Source organism: Salmo salar, chromosome ssa29 (genome assembly GCF_905237065.1).
Source record: "Salmo salar chromosome ssa29, Ssal_v3.1, whole genome shotgun sequence".
NCBI lineage: Eukaryota > Metazoa > Chordata > Actinopteri > Salmoniformes > Salmonidae > Salmo > Salmo salar.
Window position 1 is genome coordinate 9732572 of NC_059470.1, and position 21864 is coordinate 9754435.

General features: G+C 42.7%; 1 protein-coding gene across 9 annotated transcripts in view; it reads right to left on the reverse strand.

The window, feature by feature from the left end:
• Nucleotides 1-12248, reverse strand: part of rbm33a (RNA binding motif protein 33a) — a 50463-nt gene extending 38215 nt beyond the window's left edge. For 7 of the 9 annotated variants that reach the window (XM_014180673.2, XM_014180677.2, XM_014180676.2 and 4 more), the window contains exons 1-6: nt 12082-12248; nt 11406-11481; nt 5739-5787; nt 5152-5222; nt 4773-5022; nt 3090-3197 (exon numbers count right to left, since the gene is read on the reverse strand). In XM_014180673.2, the coding sequence (XP_014036148.2) occupies nt 3090-3197; nt 4773-5022; nt 5152-5222; nt 5739-5787; nt 11406-11481; nt 12082-12100 (573 nt within the window). In that variant the 5' untranslated portion in view covers nt 12101-12248. Of the gene's footprint in view, nt 1-3089; nt 3198-4772; nt 5023-5151; nt 5223-5738; nt 5788-11405; nt 11482-12081 lie in introns of those variants that run through there. The other 2 variants (XM_014180678.2, XM_014180679.2) reach the window with 2 other exon arrangements.
• Nucleotides 12249-21864: the final 9616 nt, after the last annotated feature.

Sequence of the window (21864 nt, forward strand, 5' to 3'; positions counted from 1 at the left end):
CTTAAACGGTTAAAATAATGTCTGAGACTATAACAGAATTGATATGTCAGGTGAAAATCCAACATGATTTTATTTGTTTTTTGAGGTCCCCGGCTCTTATAATGGAAACCTATTGTTCTTACGTAAATCCGTCTCCCAGATTGCAATTCCTATGACTTCCACTAGATGTCAGTCTTTATTCAAGGTTTCAGGCTTGTTTATTGAAAAACAAGCAAGAATTGAGTTTTGGTGAGAAGAGCACCAGAACAATATCAGTCTTTCGGGGCGCACGCTTACTAATTTTCCTTTCCTGTTGAACATACTACTTTTGGTATGAAATATTATAGTTTATTTACATTTTAGAGTACCTGAGGATTAAATAGAAACGTCGTTTGACTTGTGTGGACGAAGTTTAGCGGTAGCTTTTTGGACTTCTTTGTCTGCATCTTGAACGAGTGGATTACTGAAATCAACGGCGCCAACTAAACTGACTTTTTGGGATATAAAGGATTTTATCTAACAAAACGACCATTCGTGTTGTAGCTGGGACCCTTGGGATTGCAAACAGAGGAAGATCTTCAAAAGTAAGTGATTAACTTAAAAAAATAATAATAATAATAAATAAAAATTAAAAAAATTAAAACATTTAAAAAAAAAATTAAATAAAAAAATACAAAAAAATACAAAAAAAATACAAAAAAAATACAAAAAAAAATAATTTAAAAAAATCGCCATTTGTGATTTTATGAAGCCTGTGCTGGTTGAAAAATATGTTGATGTGGGGCGCCGTCCTCAGACAATCGCATGGTATGCTTTCGCCATATAGCCTATTGTAAATCAGACAACGCAGTTAGATAAAGAATTTAAGCTTTTAAACGATATAAGATACTTGTATGTTCATGAATGTTTAATATTACGATTATTTATTTGAATTGCGCGCCCTCCAATTTCACCAGATGTTGTTGGCTGGTGTCCCGCTATCCCTAATGAACATTACCCAGTCACTACAAAAGGTACAGGCGTCCTTTACTTCCAGAGAGGAAGTAAACCACTCAGCAATTTCATAATGAGGCCAATGGTGACTTTAAAACAGTTTAATGTCTGTGATAGGAGAAAACTGAGGGTGGGTCAACACTGTAGTTACTCCACAATACTAAGCTAGAGCATGAAAAGGAGGAAGCCTATACATAATACAATTTTTCCAAAATATGTATGCTCTTTGAAAACAAGGTACTAAAGTAATACTGCTAAAAATGTGGCAAAGCAATTAACTTTTTTGTCCTGAATACAAAGTGTTATGTTTGGGGCAGATCCAACAACAGACATTACTGACTGAGTACCACTCTCCGTATTTTCAAGCATAGTTGTGGCTGCATTATGTTATGGGTATGCTTGTAATTGTTAAGGACTTGGGAGTTTCAGGATAACAAAATAAACGTAATGGAGCTAAGCACAGACAATCCTAGAGGAATACATTTGGTTCAGTTCTTTCCACCAGACACTGGGAAACAAATTCACCTTTCAGCAGGACAATAACCTAAAACACAAGACCAAATTGACACTGCAGTTGCTTACAGAAGACAGTGAATGTGGTCGATTATCAGTTTGACTTAAATCTACATGAAAATCTATGGCAAGGATTGAAAATGGTTGTTTTCAACGGGACAGGTACAGGATAGCAACAACTGCCCGAGTTACACCAGGAATGCACAATCCCTCCATCAGTGCTCTGACTGTCCGCAATAGGCTGAGAGAGGCTGGACTGAGGGCTTGCAGGTCTGTTGTAAGGCAGGTCCTCACCGGCAACAACATCGCCTATGGGCCCAAACCCACCGTCGCTGGACCAGACAGGACTGGCAAAAAGTGCTCTTCACTGACGAGTCGCGGTTTTGTCTCACCAGGGGTGATGGTCGGATTCGCATTTATCGTCGAAGCAATGAGCGTTACACCGAGGCCTGTACTCTGGAGCGGGATCGATTTGGAGGTGGAGGGTCCGTCATGGTCTGGGGCGGTGTGTCACAGCATCATCGGACTGAGCTTGTTGTCATTGCAGGCAAACTCAACGCTGTGCGTTTCAGGGAAGACATCCTCCTCCCTCATGTGGTACCCTTCCCGCAGGCTCATCTTGACATGACCCTCCAGCATGAGCAGTATGGCTGGTGGCATTGTCGTTCTGTGCATGATTTCCTGCAAGACAGGAATGTCAGTGGTCTGCCATGGCCAGTGAAGAGCCCGGATATCAATCCCATTGAGCATGTCTGGGACCTGTTGGATCGGAGGGTGAGGGCTAGGGCCATTCCCCCCAGAAATGTCCGGGAACTTGCTGGTGCCTTGGTGGAAGAGTGGGGTAACATCTCACAGCAAGAACTGGCAAATCTGGTGCAGTCCATGAGGAGGAGATGCACTGCAGTACTTAATGCAGCTGGTGGCCACACCAGATACTGACAGTTACTTTTGATTTTGACCCCACACCTTTGTTCAGGGACAAATTATTCAATTTCTGTTAGTCACATGTCTGTGGAACTTGTTCAGTTTAGGTCTCAGTTGTTGAATTTTGTTGTGTTCATACAAATATTTAGTTTGCTGAAAGTAAATGCAGTTGACAGTGAGAGGACGTTTCTATTTTTGGTGAGTTTATGTGCAGTGGTTGTATGAATTTTAGATGTGTCGTCCAAGAGTCTGTTTTGAACCGTAGACATGTTTTTGGGGGATTGTAATTGTAATGGTAGCCTATAAAATATTGCAACAAGGGTGACCAGCCATCCTCCAGGAGAGCCTTAAAGGGGCAGTGTTTTATTTTGAGACAAGTTTGAATATAAGAACCCAATAGTGTAGCCTACATTTTTATCTGTTTCTCTATGGTAAAAAAGATAGTAATGCATTTTATTTTGTAAAGTGGTTTCTTGCATCATACAATGATGTAAAAATGGTGTTACAGACCATTAATTTTTGAGGGGACAAGCGACTTGAGCTTTTCGACAAGTTATAATAAAAATACTTGTCCAAAGGACAACTGGCTAAAACGTAAAGTCCTGTATAGGGAATATAGAAGGAATAGGGTGCCATTTAGGACGCACACAGTGAGTGAAGGAGACCCGTTCTGTTCCTACCACTGTGTCTGCGAGCTGAGAGACTTCCTCCTCCTCTGGGGCTTCCTGTTGCTCTGCCTGCTCCTCCTGCTTTTCTCCACCTCCATAGCTTGGTGAGTAATCATCCACCTACAACAACAAGTGGAGAGATCCAGAGTGTCATAGATGTATTGTACATTCTACCATCCTATTATGGCTCATATTTACTATCAATGCTAGCAGGATATTAACGCTGGCCTGAGATTACAGCCTGTGTGGGTTTAGCCTAACTTTATCCCCATGGAAATGTGAAAGGAATAACGGTTGAACCAAAAATACTGCTGTGTTTCCTTTTAATGAAAATATTAACAGCAAGCATAAAAGGAGAAAACATTATGGGGGGGGGGTTAGAAAGGGGGAGCCTCTTGAATTAACATAACAGTGGGAGCAGGCTTTGTTACCAATTCCTGACGGCATTTGAAATTCTATGAGATGTAAATGTTTGACATGATATACAGAAATGTGGGGGGAGATAAAAACAACCTCTGGCTCAGTGGTGAAAATATCATCACGCTAGCTACTGCTTTAATGGCCCCCTCTAGAAGTTCACGACTCAATGCCAGGAGGAACATCCCACACAGGAAGCTGAATACAGTTTCACGGTGCCGAAACCCGGGATTCCAGTTATATGATAATAAAAAAAAATGTTGGCTCTCCAACGTGTACTTGATATACCATGTGGTCACAACTCACGTAATTACACTCATTTCAAAACATACTTCCAGTGAGAAGCCACTAGGTGATTCATGACTGTCAAATGAGGTCAGTGTGTAGGTCGCAGGACAGTGTTTGGTGTTCCGCACCATTAACCTGCCAACCCAAAACATAATATTGCAGACAAATACCCGTTGCAGCAGAAGGATAGACGGACAGACTGTCCCAAGGGAACAGAAAGGAATTAATCCTTTAAACTGTTCCACATGTTACCTCTGAATACCACCGCAAACAGAAGTATTTAAGCACGGGCAGTCGAGTGACCTTGTAAACATAGTTATTACACACAAACGTGCTCTACGTACTCACTGGGGTTTTCAAAGTAAGTATGAAGTAGAACCGTGCAACCCTACTTAGAATATCAAAGGCTTTATCTTCAGTGTGTAAAAAAAGTGATGTCTTTTGTCAGCCATCACGCCTTAGTAAATAGGACAATAACAGATGTCACATTGATCTAGTCTTCATCTTTTCCCCTCTTCACTCTTGGCTTAGGGGTTTGGGAAATAACTAGAGGAAATCGCATCAATCATTTCATCCCACTTCAGGACTGTATGGGGTGTCCTTAGGAAGGTCAATAATCTTTCCACCAATGTGACACTTTATCCGAGTCGAGTGCCCGATATAAAAGCCCCCCGCGTTAACCTCTGCCGATTGGCAGCGCGTCTTCCTCGCACAAAATGGCTCTTTAGCCAGACAAATATACAGGGCTACCTACCTACTGCCAAACAAGATGTCAACACCAACTTTGTCAACGAAAGGAAAAAAATCAACTGGCAGAGAGTGATAATGAATCCCCCCCCACCTTCAACCCCTATCCAACGTACATCTCCTTTAGCGTCCCCTGAATATATTTGATACGTGCCCCCTGAAACCTGAGACAGGGAAATAAATCCAAGTTATCGTTTCAAGATGTAATGGAGTAAAAGAGAAAGAGGGGAGACGAGGACTCACTTGAAATTCATCGTCTAGAGGCTCATTGATTTGAATGTCTAACACTCCGTCGCCCCCAGCCTGTTCTCCTGAGTATTCCATTTGGCCGTCTGGTATCTCCATGTCATTGGGCAGGCTGTACTCGTCCACGTACTCTCCCCCCTCCTGCTGGTAGCCCCCCTCTACATCTCCTAGTTTTTCTTGGTAGTCTATGGGGTTCACCTGCTGGTCAAATTCGCATAGAGTAGCATTGAGGCTAACGCCCTGGCCACTGAAAGGCAAAAACACACAATTATAAACAAAGGACACTGTAGCTCAAAAATTGCCACATAAATTGTCTAAAGACTAAGTATGGAAACACAAATAGCATGATCAGACAACGTGGATACAATTAACTTACATGTTTTGATCTTCTTCATCGCTTTGTAGAAGGTCGTCGTTCAATTCCTCATCTGACACTTCTGAGGGATCCTAAAAAAAAAAAAAAAGAAAAACAAGCCAGAACGGATCAGTATGTTTTAGCTCATGTTGTTTATTCCTTGCAAGCCCAGGCTTTAAAATGGCAAGGTCGACTATAACACAACTCCTCGAATATCAACCAAAAGTTACAATATGATTGAATGTGCAGGCCTAGGCATGTTCAAATCGGATTGCTAATCTAACAGATTAAGTCAATATTTGAATCAATAAAATAGTGAGTTTCAATAAACATGGGGGGGGGGGTCTCCTCCAGTCCAAAAGTATGTTTTTTCCCATGTGGTGAAGGCAATCTGGGCAGGTTAATAAATAATCAATAAACGCCCCTGTGGTAGAGCCCCCTGTCAAAAGTCACTGTGAACTAACTATGGGATCTAGGCTATTTCACCTATCCTACAGCTGGTAGGCTACATTAATAACAGCATGCATAATAGGTTAGCATGGCAGAGGCATCTATGAATGCTATGAAAATAATCACAAACAGAAGCCAGGGAGAGTTCTTTGTCTTACCTTTTTGGCTGTCAGCCAATCCTCCTCGAGCAAATCACTCTCAAGATCACTTTAAGAGAAGAGATCAACCAAGTTAGCGTAGATCCTTTTACAAAGCTAGATATTGGGCTACTCTCCACGCACGTTTACAGCTAGCCTAGACAAGATTATTTAATGAAGCCTAAATTGTCATTCTCATGAGCAAGGCCGGGCAATAGGCTACATTCTTACACGGCATGTTTACGATAAGCAGATGCCAATGTTCCACAATATTTACACTAGGCCCGACTCTGCAAGGCCCATATAGTAGTGATAGAAATGTTGTTCTCATAGGCTGCAGTCACTGTATCGCTCCTGGGTCATGTTCAGTTGGTCCCAAACATGAGAAAGCACTTCAAAATGTACCACCTCAATTACTCTCCTACCAGGTCTTCTCATATAAACCTACATCATATTCAGATCATAAGCTCATTATAGTCATATTGTTTCTTATAGTGTTGTGAAAATTGTTTAGTCTAAATTACAACAGTATACTTTGTGTACATAATCGCCAAGCTCCATTCATGAACACACGTTGTGACAAAGTCTCCGCAAGAGACAGTCTCTGCCTAAAATCTATTTTAGGCCTATATTTTGTGCATGAGTTATGGGCTTCATAGTTGGAGTAAGGAACTACTGTACTAGTATAGCCTAATGTCAGAGGACAAGCCCAAAACTGCTGTCAGTAAAAGGAAAAGGCATGTAAAACTTGCAAAAAGGTTTAAAACATTCATGTTACACCTAGCCCTTGATCATGACTCTCAGTTCCATCACACATAAGAGTCATTGGACGAAGGCGACTTCTGTATGGGGAAAGTGTTGTTCAGAACTAGCGTCGGGGCTCTAAACATTAACACCCATCGCTTGTGGTACGGTTTTAGAAGCGTAAGGACCTTATCTTTCATATCTGTGGCATTTTTTATTTTTATTTTTTTAAACAAAAGATAAGGTTAACTTGATACACTTTTATAGGGTTAGTGTTCCCACACGGCCATATCTCCATCTTACAATGCTTGTTTACAGAAAACAGAAGGAAGACAAGAGGCAACCACCTGTGCTAATTAGCTATTTAGGGGCATGGCCTGAGGCCGTCGGCCTATTTTAAAAACATTTGCGGACGTCTAGTAAGGGACCGTACATTTGGAATATGGAGTTCCTCATCAATCATACGGGAAATGCCATCGGCGTCCCTTATGTAGGTTAGTGTTCCCACACGGCCATTTCTCCATCTTACAAAGCTTGTTTACGGAAAACAGAAGGAAGACAGGAGGCGACCACCTGTGCTAATTAGCTATCTAGCATGTCCCGAACACCTGTGGGTAAGTGTAACTCGGGAAGTGTAGAAGTGTACTTTCGTCGGATGGAGGCACCCATAGCTGTATGGATCTGTGCAAAACTGCTACAGTAAGTGTATATTTTATTTTATTTACGTATTCTTTCTCGCTGATGAAAGATCAGGGCCGTAACACAAGCAATGATTATTAATAGTTGAGAATGGCGCAGGAGGGGATGGCTGCCATTTTACGGGCTCCTAACCAAGTGTGCCATTTATTTATTTTTTAAACTTGTTTTGTACATATCGTTGCTGCTACCATCTCTTATGACCAAAAATAACTTCTCGACATCAGAACAGCAATTACTCACCTCGAACTGGACAAAGATGTTTTATTTAACGAGTCCAACGCGAAGGAAATACTGCTTTCCTTGGGAACGGGCCCAAATCCCCGTCATTTGCGTGAAGAAAAGACATAGAAAAAGGGGGCGGAGGTCAGGCTGCCTTCTAAGAATTCGTAGGCAAGTAAACCCCCACTACCATCCGTTCTATAGGCCAACATGCAATCATTGGAAAACAAAATGGATGATAAACGATCAAGACTATCCTACCAATGGGACCTAAAATCTGTAATATCTTATGATTCACCGAGTCGTGGCTGAACGACAACACAGATAACAGAGCTGACGGGATTTTCCAACCATCGGCAGGACAGAGAAGCTACATCTTGTAAGACGAGAGGCGGGTGTGTGTGTATTTGTCAATAACAGCTGGCGCGCAATGTCTAACAAAGTCTCGAGGCAATGCTCGCCTGAGGTAGAGTATCTTATGTAAGCTGTAAACCACACTATCTACCAAGAGAGTTCACAACTATATTATTCGTAGCCGTCCATTTACCACCACAAACCGAAGCTGGCACGAAGACCGCACTCAACTGGCTGTATTAGGTCATAAGCAAACAAGAAAATACTCATCCAGAAGTGGTGCTCCTACTGGCCGGGGACTTTAACCTGTTGAGGTGTAGGGGGCAGTATTTTCACGGCCGGATGAAAAACGTACCCAAATTAAACTGGTTACTACTCTGGCCCAGAAACTAGAATATGCATATTATTAGTAGATTTGGATAGAAAACACTCAGAAGTTTCTAAAACTGTTTGAATGGTGTCTGAGTATAACAGAACTCACATGGCAGGCAAAAACCTGAGAAAAATCCAACCAGGAAGTGGAAAGTCTGAGAATTGTAGTTCTTTTGATTCTCAATCAAAACTACAGTTTCTGTGGGGTCACGTTGCACTTCCTAAGGCTTCCATTGGCTGTCAACAGCCTTCAGAAAGTTATTTCAGCATTCTCCTGTCACTGGGCAGATAATAGGAGCTCAGTCAATGAGTGGACTGCCTGTGGACAAAGGAATTGGATATGCGCGATCCCGCGAGCACGCCGTTCCTTCTTTTTCTTCTTGAATGAATACGCTATTGTCCGGTTGGAATATTAACGCAATTTTACGTTAAAAATACCATAAAGATTGATTTTAAACAGCGTTTGCATGCTTCTAAGTACGGTAATGGAACATTTAGACTGTCTCTGATACCTCGCTCGCGCGTTATGCCTTTGGATAGTGCTCTGAACGCACGAACAAAACGGAGGTATTTGGACATAAATATGGATTATTTCGAACAAAAACAACATTTCTTGTGGAAGTAGCAGTCCTGGGAGTGCATTCTGACGAAGATCAGTAAAGGTAAGAGAATATTTATAATACTAATTCTGAGTTTAGGTGACCCCGAACTTGGCGGGTGTCTGTATAGCTTGCTGTGATGGCGAGCTATGTACTCAGAATATTGAAAAATGTGCTTTCTCCGTAAAGCCATTTTAAAATCTGACACACAGCGGTTGCATCCAGGAGTAGTCCATCTATAATTCTTTAAATAATTGTTATATATTTTGTCAACGTTTATGATGAGTATTTTTGTAAATTGATGTGCACATTCACCGGAAGTTTTGGTGGGAACACATTTTCTGAACATCACGCGCCAATGTAAAATGCTGTTTTTGGACTTAATCGAACAAAACATACATGTATTGTGTACCATAATGTCCTAGGAGTGTCATCTGATGAAGATCGTCAAAGGTTATTGCTTCATTTAGCTGTGTTTTGGGTTTTATTGACACATGTCCTTGCTTGGAAAATGGCTGTGTAATTATTTTTGTCTATGTACTCTCCTAACATAATCTAATGTTTTGCTTTCGCTGTAAAGCCTTTTTGAAATCGGACAATGTGGTTACATCAAGGAGAAGTGTATCTTTAAAATGGTGCAAAATAGTTGTATGTTTGAGAAAGTTGAATTATGGCATTTTGTTGTTTTGAATTTGCCGCCCTGATATTTCACTGGCTGTGTCCCGCAGGTGGGACGCTAGCGTCCCACGTAGCCCATAGAAGTTAATGCAGGCAAACTTAAATCCGTTTTTACCTAATTTCTACCATCATGCCATATGTGCAAACCAGAGAAAAAGAATAACTCTAGACTACCTTTACTCCACACACAAAGATATTTACAAAGCTCTCCATTTGGCAAATCTGACCATAATTATATCCTCCTGATTCCTGCTTACAAGCTAAAACTAAAGCAGGAAGTACCAGTGACTCGCTCAATACGAAAGTGGTCTGATAGTCCTGTGATGCGGATGCTGCACTGTTTTGCTAGCACAGACTGGAATAGGTTCCGGGATTCATCCAATGGCATTGAGGAGTATACCACCACAGTAATCGGCTTCATCAATAAGTGCATCGACGACGTCGTCCCCACAGTGACCGTGTGTACATATCCCAACCAGAAGCCATGGATTACAGGCAACATCCGCATCGAGCTAAAAGCTAGAGCAGCCGCTTTCAAGGAGTGGGACACTAATCCGGACGCCTATGACAAATCCAGCCATGCCCTCAGACGAACCATCAAACAGGCAAAGCGTCAATACAGGATTAAGATTGAATCCTACTACACCGGCTCTGACACTCGTCGGATGTGGCAGTGCTTGAAAACTATTATGGACTACAAATGGAAACCCAGTCGCGAGCTGCCCAGTTACGCGAGCCTACCAGATGAGCTAAATGCCTTTTATGCTCGCTTCGAGGCAAGCAACACTGAAACATGCATGAGAGCACCAGCTATTCCGGACGGCTGTCTGATAACGCTCTCTGCAGCCGATGTGAGCAAGACCTTTAAACAGGTCAACATTCACAAAGCTGCGGGGCCAGATGGTTCTTCCTGCTTTAGTTTACCAGGACGTGTACTCAAAGCATGCGCAGACCAACTGGCAAGTGTCTTCACTGACATTTTCAACCACTCCATGACCGAGTCTATACCTACATGTTTCAAGCAGACTACCATAGTCTGTGCACAAGGAAGCAAATGTAACCTGCCTAAATGATTACCGCCCCATAGCACCCACGTCGGTAGCCATGAAGTGCTTTGAAAGGCTGGTCATGGCTCACATGAGCATCATCCCAGATACCCTAGACCCACTCCAATTCAAGAGTTTCAAGTTCCTTGACTGAAAAGTTTTGGCATTGATCACCTGATCATCCATAAGTTCTACAGCTGCACCACCGAGAGCATCCTAACCGGTTGCATCATCGCCTGGTATGGCAACTGCTCGGCATCTGACCTTAAGACGCTACAGAGTGTAGTGCCTACGGCCCAGTACATCACTGGGGCCAAGCTTCCTGCCATCCAGGACCTATATACTAGGCGGTGTCAGAGGAAAGCCCCAAAAATTGTGAGACTCCAGTCACCCAAGTCATAGACTGTTCTCTCTGCTCCCACACGGCAGGCAGTACCGGAGCGCCAAGTCTAGGACCAAAAGGCTCCTTAACAGCTTCTTCTCCCAAGCCATAAGACTGCTGAATAATTAATGAAATGGCCAGCCGGACTATTTACATTGACCCCCCCCTTTGATGTTACACTGCTGCTACTCACTGTTTATTATTATCTATGCATAGTCACTTTACCCCTACCTACATGTACAAATTACCTCGACTAACCTGTACCCCCGCACATTGACTCGGTACCGGTACCCCCTGTATATAGCCTCAGTATTTTATTGCACTACTTTTGATTATTTGGTAAATATTTTCCTAACTCTTTCTTGAACTGCATTGTTGGTTAAGGGCTTGTAAGTAAGCATTTCACCTGTTGTATTCAGCGCATGTGACAAATAAAGTTTGATTTGATGTTTCTAAACGTTAAAACACAGTGTCGGGATCGTAGTTCCCATGAGACAATCGTGGGCGAAGTGAATGGCTGAGAACCGTAAGGAGGAGGCAGAATGCCGCCTAGAGTTTGAGAGCTACAGTATGTTACACCAAGCAGCTGAGATACCTGTCTAAATCATCTTCGCCTCTCCTCCTGCGTGATCTCTCTGCACCTGGCTTGTCATAATCTTCAAAGTCATCATCTGAAAACAAAAAGACAAGGCTCTGTTAACTTGTTTGATGGCAGGGTCTTCAACCCCAGTCCTTGAGGGCCACAAACATTGTACATATTTGCTTTCTAATTGGCAAATGATGATGATGATGATGTGGGAAACCAGATGTGAAAACTCGCGCCAATCAATCAGAGAAACGAAATCCCGCAATTGACCACCCCTGCTGTTTCAATTAATGAATGATGTGGTCAACTAGCTATAACAGTTTACTAAGCAACAATTGTTTAGTACTTTTAATGATATTTAGGCTGTTTTAGATAGTTCAAAGCAATGAAAATGTAGCAACAAGCTAACGTTAGCCAAATTCAACGTTAGTTAGCTAACGGTAGCTAGCTGGCTAACCACTTGGTTGTTGGCTAAAAATATCAGCACACTACACAACACGTAAACATGCACATTTAAACGTTGGAACTAAATACAACACATAATGAACTTGTATCACGATGCCTAGAGTTTTTGTGGATTAATGATCGTAGCTAGCTACATTTTAGGCCCATCTCGTCTGGCTAGCAAACCAAACGTGTTAGCTAGAAAGCCAAAAGTCTACCGAAATAATTGTGGTAACCATACCTCCGGGGCTGTCCGCCATTACGCAAGCCGGTTTCCTCAGTGTAGGCGAAATTCTATATAATTGAAGAATACATTGAAATGTTTACTCCTTCGTGTTTAAATCAAGCTAACGTTGTTTACCACAATAGGCAGAGAACCTGAACATAACCATTACAGAGTGAATAAGTTCTGATGCATTCTGGGATAGAATAATGTCCTTCCTAAACGCTGATCCGAAGAAAGTTTATTTTACCTACAACATATCCATTTAATATTTGTGTGTAGGATAAACTGGTCCTAGATATTTTGGTCAACCTCTGCAGTTCATGAGACCCAATAAGTATTCACGATATCTAATTACAATACATAATGAATGAAACTGTAAAAGTATACATATTTTCTTAATTAGAGTAGGAGATACTGAAACATGAAATATAGCCTACAATACACTAGCTATACAATATCAGTAATTTGGGTAACGTGGTATAACTAGCCCCCCTAACAACAATGTCCAATTGCTGACACAAAAAAGCAAAGTTTGGAGAAAAAAAATGGTATGTGGATGATGGTAATGCTTAGGCAAACAAACTATGAAGGGAAATTAGTGGCTACAGTTTACACTTTTTAAACTTTTTTACAAAATGGTATTGCACATCTCACTATTAATATTCTCACTATGATGAGATTTTGATGTAAGGTCCCTCTTCTAATTTCCGCACCAAATCATGTCCAAGTCATCCTAAAGTATCTAAAAAAATTACGCTGTAACTCAATTAAGTTACTTGTAGATGATTTGGACATGACTTGGAAACATTGACTTGCATTGGATTGCTGGAGGGGCAGTTTCCCCCAACACTCACCTTAAATGTCACTGCTTTATTACAATTGTTATCTCTAAACAACTGTATTACGTATCTTTAGGCTCCCCTAATAGTATATACAGTAGAAGTCGGAAGTTTACATACACTTAGGTTGGAGTCAACCACTTCACAAATTTCTTGTTAACAAACTATAGTTTTGGCAAGTCGGTTAGGACATCTACTTTATGCATGACACAAGTAATTTTTCCAACAATTGTTTACAGACAGATTATTTAATGTATAATTCACTGTATCACATTTCCAGTGGGTCAGAAGTTTACATACACTAAGTTGACTGTGCCTTTAAACAGCTTGGAAAATTCCAGAAAATGATGTCATGGCTTTAGAAGCTTCTGATAGGCTAATTGACATCATCTGAGTCAATTGGAGGTGTACCTGTGGATGTATTTCAAGGCCTACCTTGAAACTCAGTGCCTCTTTGCTTGACATCATGGGAAAATCAAAAGAAATCATCCAAGACCTCAGAAAAGAAATTGTAGACCTCCACAAGTCTGGTTCATCCTTGGGAGCAATTTCCATACGCCTGAAGGTACCACGTTCATCTGTACAAACAATTGTATGCAAGTATAAACACCATGGGACCACGCAGCTGTCATACCGTTCAGGAAGGAGATGCGTTCTGCCTCCTAGAGATGAACATACTTTGGTGCGAAAAGTGCAAATCAATCCCAGAACAACAGCAAAGGACCTTGTGAAGATGTTTGTTATGTTTGGAGGAAACGGGGAGGCTTGCAAGCCGAAGAACACCATCCCAACCGTGAAGCACGGGGGTGGCAGCATCATGTTGTGCGGGTGCTTTGCTGCAGGAGGGACTGGTGCACTTCACAAAATAGATGGCATCATGAGGCAGGAAAATTATGTGGATATATTAAAGCAACATCTCAAGACATCAGTCAGGAAGTTAAAGCTTGGTCGCAAATGGGTCTTCCAAATGGACAATGACCCCAACTTCCAAAATTGTGGCAAAATGGCTTAAGGACAACAAAGTCTAGGTATTGGAGTGGCCATCACAAAGCCCTGACCTCAAGCCTATAGAAAATGTGTGGGCAGAACTGAAAAAGCGTGTGCGAGCAAGGAGGCCTACAAACCTGACTCAGTTACACCAGCTCTGTCAGGAGGAATGGGCCAAAATTCACCCAACTTATTGTGGCAAGATTGTGGAAAGCTACCTGAAACGTTTGACCCAAGTTAAACAATTGAATGGCAATGCTACCAAATACTAATTGAGTGTATGGAAACTTTTGACCCACTGGGAATGTGGTGAAAGAAATAAAAGCTGAAATAAATCATACTCTCTTCTATTATTCTGACATTTCACATTCTTAAAATAAAGTGGTGATCCTAAGACAGGGAATTTTTACTATGATTAAATGTCAGGAATTGTGAAAAACTGAGTTTAAATGTATTTGGCTAAGGTGTATGTAAACTTCAGACTTCAACTGTATATACAATGTTTATAGATCTAACTTACTTATATTATGTATATAACTCTTTCTAAATGACAAAATATTAGATCAATTTACCTCAGAAGGGGGGGGGGGACAGTTACTATGGGGGGCTGTTTACCCCACGTTACTTTACTAACCCAATTACCCATTCTTCAACAATGTTGTTTTTCTACCAAAGATATGGCACCTTTCAGTTTTCCAACATACATATTGAATATATTTTTTTCAATGCTATCAGGTTTCACTATTCCTTGGTTGCATTATTGTGACTGATTAATATGCTTTCTCGTCCAAATCATGCAGTAGCACCATTGCTCTTGTCTTATTTTCTGTATCAAGCTTAGTGCTGTGCTGCGTTGAAGCATCGCATCAATTTAATTTCTGGTCTGACTGCATAGAGACTTTCCTCTGGGATTGTGGTTTGGATAGGATTCAGACAAGGTTTATCAGTCTCACTGGCAGCTATAGGAATTAAGAGAGGGGAAATGTCACAAAAATTATTTGAGGATAATGAGTTTGTCACAATGATGTTGGAGTGGAATTGTGAATAAAACATGAAGTATCCTTGAAACAAAGAACTCAGTCCCTTGGGAATAACATGAGATTATCAATCACTCTCAGACACATATTATTTAGTACAGTAACTGACTGGTGTAAACATGACCAATGTAAATAGATTGTATTTTACTTGATGTTTCTAGATAAACACACGCAATTTACATTGAGGTCTAGTCATTATGCAATTCCAGAAATGGAGTTAATCTTATTGAAGTGATTCAAGTCAGTCCTTAGATTTTTTTAAAATTTTTGGACCAAAGCCTTTTTCAGTTAACGTTACAAAGGTTTCCATTCTAAATTCTGGGGTCTATTAAGCTCTGAAGAAGGAATCCAAGTAGTTGTCTGTCTGACTCTTCAGCCAGACTTTGCAGCTGGGTCGTTTCACCAATTTAGTGCCTTTTGAGAAGTGTAACTTGGTCCATTTTGGGGGGGGATTTCACCTAGTTAGTCATAAAGAGCACATGTTCATCTTAATAAAAAACAAGTTTTCCCATCTCAAGAGGTTAAATAAAAACATGACTATAGTACGTGCCTATTAAGTGCCAAATAATGCAACAGGGTTGTCTTAACAAGGTTGACCGCAACAGGGTCAATGATTTTCTCTTAAGTCAGCCATAAATCCCCTTGTGACAGGGGGAATGGAAGCTTGTTGTGTGCAACAGGGAGTGGCAATTTAATGCAAGCTTCACAATTTGTTTCACTGTTAAAACATTTCTAGCCTGTCTATCTATGGGTAACATGGTTGACATGTTATGCTTGTCCCACTCGGTTTTCCACCACAAGCACCAGAAAATTGCCAAAAAGAGTAAAATCAGATCACTTGCTTTTACACAATGATTTGACTATTAATGTTCAATGTTTCTTTTGAAAAATATATTTAAAAAGGAATCATTTCACCATTTTAAATTGAGAGTTCAGTTCACGTAACAGGGTTGACCTTAAATTGAGGGACAGACGTAAATGAATCACTAATCACATGAAATAAATGATAATCTTCAGTAATGACTACATCAAACAAAATGACTAGGGCTTTACAAAGATGGTGAAAACTTACAGAAAATCTGGGGTTAAGTTGGTTAAAATTTTCCTAGAATTCACAGAGGGTGCAAAGGGGGACATGTCAAAATAATACATTTTGGCACTTTAGCAAAACTTTTTTCAAATTAAAAACATGAATAAAATATGAAAAAAATATTTATTGAATTATACATGTGGTCTTTATTAAAGGGCACTTCATTTAATATATAATGTTTTTAAAATGCAATGTTGGTGCACAATTTCTACTTAAAATATCAAAGAGATGCAAAAGGCACTGTTTTCGTGGAACGACCCAGCTACTGCTAAAGTCTAACCCCCAAATTCCTCTAGGGCTGACAAACGTCAACAAAGACCCCTAGAGACACCAAAGAGAGGTGAGCAGTGAAGTGAAGCCTCATTGTATTGGCTTATTATGGGGTCCCGCAGTGAGGAAGAGGCCATTTTGTAGCACCACAAGGTCAATATCTGAAAGCCAGAGCGATGGAGGGGATCAGCCGTGAGATTTTTAATTTGAGAAGGTGTAAAGGGACTTTCCTGGTGAAAGACAGTCTGTGAATTATAATGGACTGTGGGGATTGGGAGGATAAGATGTTGAGCTGGTGAATGTTTTCCTGCTTTCGTGTGGAGTGGTGTATTGATAAAGCATACAGCCTTTTCCCTATTTCTCCATGACTGTCTGTTGCCTCCCTTAGCATGGCATGCCATTTATTTTGGTGTTTGGCAGGTAGGCTTACCTTCTGACACACATTTTTTTAACAATATCTCACCAATAGTGTCTGTAAACAAAGACAAGCCTTTATGCATGCAAGTACAAAAGGAAATCCTCAAGCAGTGAATAATTAAACCCTTGGGGCTTGTCAAGGATACTCCAAATGTGTGTCCAATGTCCAGTATACAATGAGCACAGAACAACATTAGCTATCAGTACTAACATGTAACCAATTATGGTAAAGGTACAACTGTAAAAACATGAATTGAAAAGATTATAGATGAGATATAAGTTTCAGAAAATAAGACAATTATTTTGACTTCATACATTTTACACATACAAAACAACCATGTCATCATAACTAATAAGTACTTTCATCATGATCAACATTATTGCTATGCATATTAATATACATAATGGGGATACCATCTTAAGAAATATTAACAACTGAACACAGCTGCTTTTAAGGTGCTGTGTGATGTTTTTTTCCCCCCCGACTAAATGCTGAGTGGTTGTATATACTCATCCCTCCATCCTGATTGTCTTTCCCAAGAATATGGTGTTATTTCCAATAGCAAGTGCCGAAGGGAGCTGTCACATTCTATTACGGCACCCTGAATGATTCTGTGCCCTTTTCCAAATCCAGCGGTTTTCCATAACAATGCGAGGGTGCAAAGCCAATGGCGACAATCATTTATCATTTTCAGTTAACGGAGAAAAGTTCTTCCCGCAACAAATCTGTCAATTTGCCTTGTGTAGATTCACTTGACAAAGCCTCAACCTCATCTTGTTTGTTTTTGTATGTAAGCCATTTGTATGTGCAAATAATGAATCATTATTACAACAATACAAACTATCCTGAGAAAGCCCTATAGCATTGCAACGAAACATGTACAGTACCAGACAAAAGCTTGGACACACCTATTCATTCAAGGGTTTTTCTTTATTTTTACTATTTTCTACGTTGTAGAATAATAGTGAAGACATTAACACTATGAAATAACACATATAGAATCATGTAGTAACCAAAAAAGTGTTAAACAAATCAAAATATATTTTAGATTTGAGATTCAAAGGCAGAGGTGACTCTGGGTCTTCCTTTCCTGTGGCGGTCCTCATGAGAGCCAGTTTCATCATAGCGCCTGATGGTTTTTGCAACCGCACTTGAAGAAACTTTCAAAGTTCTGGAAATATTCCGTATTGACTGACCTTCATGTCTTAAATTAATGATGGACTGTCATTTCTCTTTGCTTATTTGAGCTGTTCTTGCCATAATATGGACTTGAGCCCGTGTGGCTCAGTTGGTAGAGCATGGTGTTTGCAACGCCAGGGTTGTGGGTTTGATTCCCACGGGGGACCAGTACAGAAAAAAAAAAATGTATGAAATGTATGCATTCACTACTGTAGGTTGCTCTGGATAAGAGCGTCTGCTAAATTACTAAAATGTAAATGTACCAAATATGGCTATCTTCTGTATACTACCCCTACCTTGTCACAACACAATTGATTGGCTCAAACACATTAAGAAGGAAAGAAATTCCACAAATTAACTTTCATCAAGGCACACCTGTCAGGTGTGCCCTGTCACATCCTGACCAGTAAAAGGGGTTATTTGTTATTGTAGTTTGGTCAGGGCGTGGCAGGGGGAGTTTGTTTTGTGTGTTTCTGGGTTTTTGGTTTATGTTCTATGTTATCTAGTTCTATGTGTTTATCTAGCTTGTCTATTTCTATGTTAGTTTTGTCAATTAGAGACAGCTGGTTGTTGTTATCTCTGATTGGAGGCCATATTTAGTTGTGTGTGTTTTCACTTGTGTTTGTGGGTGGTTGTTTCCTGTATAGTCTGTGCACCTTACGGGACTGTTTTTGTCTTTTGTTTAAGTGTTTACCTTCACCTTCAATAAATAAGAAGATTATAAATATTCCCGCTGCATTTTGGTTCACTCTTTACGACGACAGTGACAGAACCACCCACCAAAGAAGGACCAAGCAGCGGAGGAAGGAGCAGCAGGAGAGCTACTTGGAGTCATGGACATGGGAGGAGATCCTGGATGGTAAAGGACCATGGCACCAGGCTGGGGAGTACAAGCGCCCGAAGGAGGAGCTGGAGGAAGCTAAAAGGGAACAACGGAGCTATGAGGCATTATACCCTCCATTTCAGGAGGAGAGGAGGCAGCCCCCAAAACGTTTTTGGGGGGGCACACGGGGAGTTGGGGTAAGTCAGGCAATAGACCTGAGCCAACTCCTCGTGCTTATTATGGGGAGCGTTTGGCGTGGAGAGCACCGTGCTATGCGGAAGTGCACACGATCTCGCCCATCCGCACGCACAGTCCGGTGCGGTCGATACCAGCCCCTGCAAGTGCCGTGCTAGAGTGGGCATCCAGCCAGGAAGGAGTATGCCTGCTCAGCATATCTGGCCACCAGTGCGTCTCCTAGGCCCAGGCTACCCTGCGTCTGCTCTACGCACGGCAGCCATCATTCCTCAGCACAGCCCAGTTCGCCCTGTGCCAGCACTCCGCCCGTGCAGGGCTATAGTGACAACTCAGCCAGGACGGGCTGTGCAGGTTGTGCGCTTCAGACCTCCGGTGCGTCTTCAAGACCCAGTGATCCTGTTCCTGCTCCTTGCACTAGCCCTGTGGTGCGTGTTACTGTTCTGGCGCCTCCAAAGCCAGCCCCACGCATCAGGCCTCTAGTGCGCTTGCCCAGTCCAGTACGTCCTGTTCCTGCTCCTCGCACTAGCCCTGAGGTGCATGTCACTAGTCTGGCGCCCCCAAAGCCAGCCCCACGCATCTGGTCTCTAGTGCGCCTGCCCAGTCCAGTATGTCCTGTTCCTGCTCCTCGCACTAGCCCTGAGGTGCGTGTCAATAGTCTGGCGCCTCCAAAGCCAGTCCAGAGCTTCTGGCGACAGTTCCCTGTCCAGAGCTTCCGGCAACAGTTCCCCGTCCAGAGCTTCCGGCGACAGTTCCCCGTCCAGAGCTTCCGGCGACAGTTCCCCGTCCAGAGCTTCCGGCGACAGTTCCCCGTCCAGTGCTTCCGGCGATGTCCTACAGTTCGGAGCCGGCAGAGATGGCCCACAGTCCGGAGCAGGCAGAGACGGCCCACAGTCCGGAGCCGGCAGAGACGGCCCACAGCCCGAGGTCTCCAGCGACGCTCCTCAGCCCGAGGTCTCCAGCTACGCTCCTCAGCCCGAGGTCTCCAGCGACGCACCTCAGCCCAGAGCCTTCAGCAGTGGTCTACAGCCCTGAGCCTTCAGCGGGGGTGGGCAGGTTAGAATGGGGACTATGGCCGGAGCCAGAGCCACCTCTGTAGTTGGAGGATTGGGGGGGGGAGTGTAGCACAGGAGCCATCGTTGACGGTGGCCACCCTCCCTTCCCTCCCTTTAAGTTGGGGTTATTTTTTGTGGGGTTTTTGTTTTCAGGTGCATTCGGGGTCTGCACCTTTGGGGCGGGTACTGTCACGTCCTGACCAATAAAAGGGGTTATTTGTTATTGTAGTTTGGTCAGGACGTGGCAGGGGGTGTTTGTTTTGTGTGGTTCGGTTTTTTTGGTTTCTGTTCTACATTTTCTATTTCTATGTGTTTATCCAGTATTTCTATTTCTATACTGCTCAAAAAATAAAGGGAACACTTAAACAACACAATGTAACTCCAAGTCAATCACACTTCTGTGAAATCAAACTGTCCACTTAGGAAGCAACACTGATTGACAATAAATTTCACATGCTGTTGTGCAAATGGAATAGACAACAGGTGGAAATTATAGGCAATAAGCAAGACACCCCCAATAAAGGAGTGGTTCTGCAGGTGGAGACCACAGACCACTTCTCAGTTCCTATGCTTCCTGGCTGATGTTTTGGTCACTTTTGAATGCTGGCAGTGCTTTCACTCTAGTGGTAGCATGAGACGGAGTCTACAACCCACACAAGTGGCTCAGGTAGTGCAGCTCATCCAGGATGGCACATCAATGTGAGCTGTGGCAAGAAGGTTTGCTGTCTCTGTCAGCGTAGTGTCCAGAGCATGGAGGCGCTACCAGGAGACAGGCCAGTACATCAGGAGACGTGGAGGAGGCCGTAGGAGGGCAACAACCCAGCAGCAGGACGGCTACCTCCGCCTTTGTGCAAGGAGGAGCAGGAGGAGCACTGCCAGAGCCCTGCAAAATGACCTCCAGCAGGCCACAAATGTGCATGTGTCTGCTCAAACGGTCAGAAACAGACTCCATGAGGGTGGTATGAGGGCCCGACGTCCACAGGTGGGGGTTGTGCTTACAGCCCAACACCATGCAGGACGTTTGGCATTTGCCAGAGAACACCAAGATTGGCAAATTCGCCACTGGGGCCCTGTGCTCTTCACAGATGAAAGCAGGTTCACACTGAGCACGTGACAGCCGTGACAGAGTCTGGAGACGCCGTGGAGAACGTTCTGCTGCCTGCAACATCCTCCAGCATGACCGGTTTGGCGGTGGGACAGTCATGGTGTGGGGTGGCATTTCTTTGGGGGGCCGCACAGCCCTCCATGTGCTCGCCAGAGGTAGCCTGACTGCCATTAGGTACCGAGATGAGATCCTCAGACCCCTTGTGAGACCATATGCTGGTGCGGTTGGCCCTGGGTTCCTCCTAATGCAAGACAATGCTAGACCTCATGTGGCTGGAGTGTGTCAGCAGTTCCTGCAAGAGGAAGGCATTGATGCTATGGACTGGCCTGCCCGTTCCCCAGACCTGAATCCAATTGAGCACATCTGGGACATCATGTCTCGCTCCATCCACCAACGCCACGTTGCACCACAGACTGTCCAGGAGTTGGCGGTTGCTTTAGTCCAGGTCTGGGAGGAGATCCCTCAGGAGACCATCCGCCACCTTATCAGGAGCATGCCCAGGCATTGTAGGGAGGTCATACAGGCACGTGGAGGCCACACACACTACTGAGCCTCATTTTCACTTGTTTTAAGGACATTACATCAAAGTTGGATCAGCCTGTAGTGTGGTTTTCCACTTTAATTTTGAGTGTGACTCCAAATCCAGACCTCCATGGGTTGATAAATTGGATTTCCATTGATTATTTTTGTGTGGTTTTGTTGTCAGCACATTCAACTATGTAAAGAAAAAAGTATTTAATAAGATTATTTCTTTCATTCAGATCTAGGATATGATGTTTAAGTGTTCCCTTTATTTTTTTGAG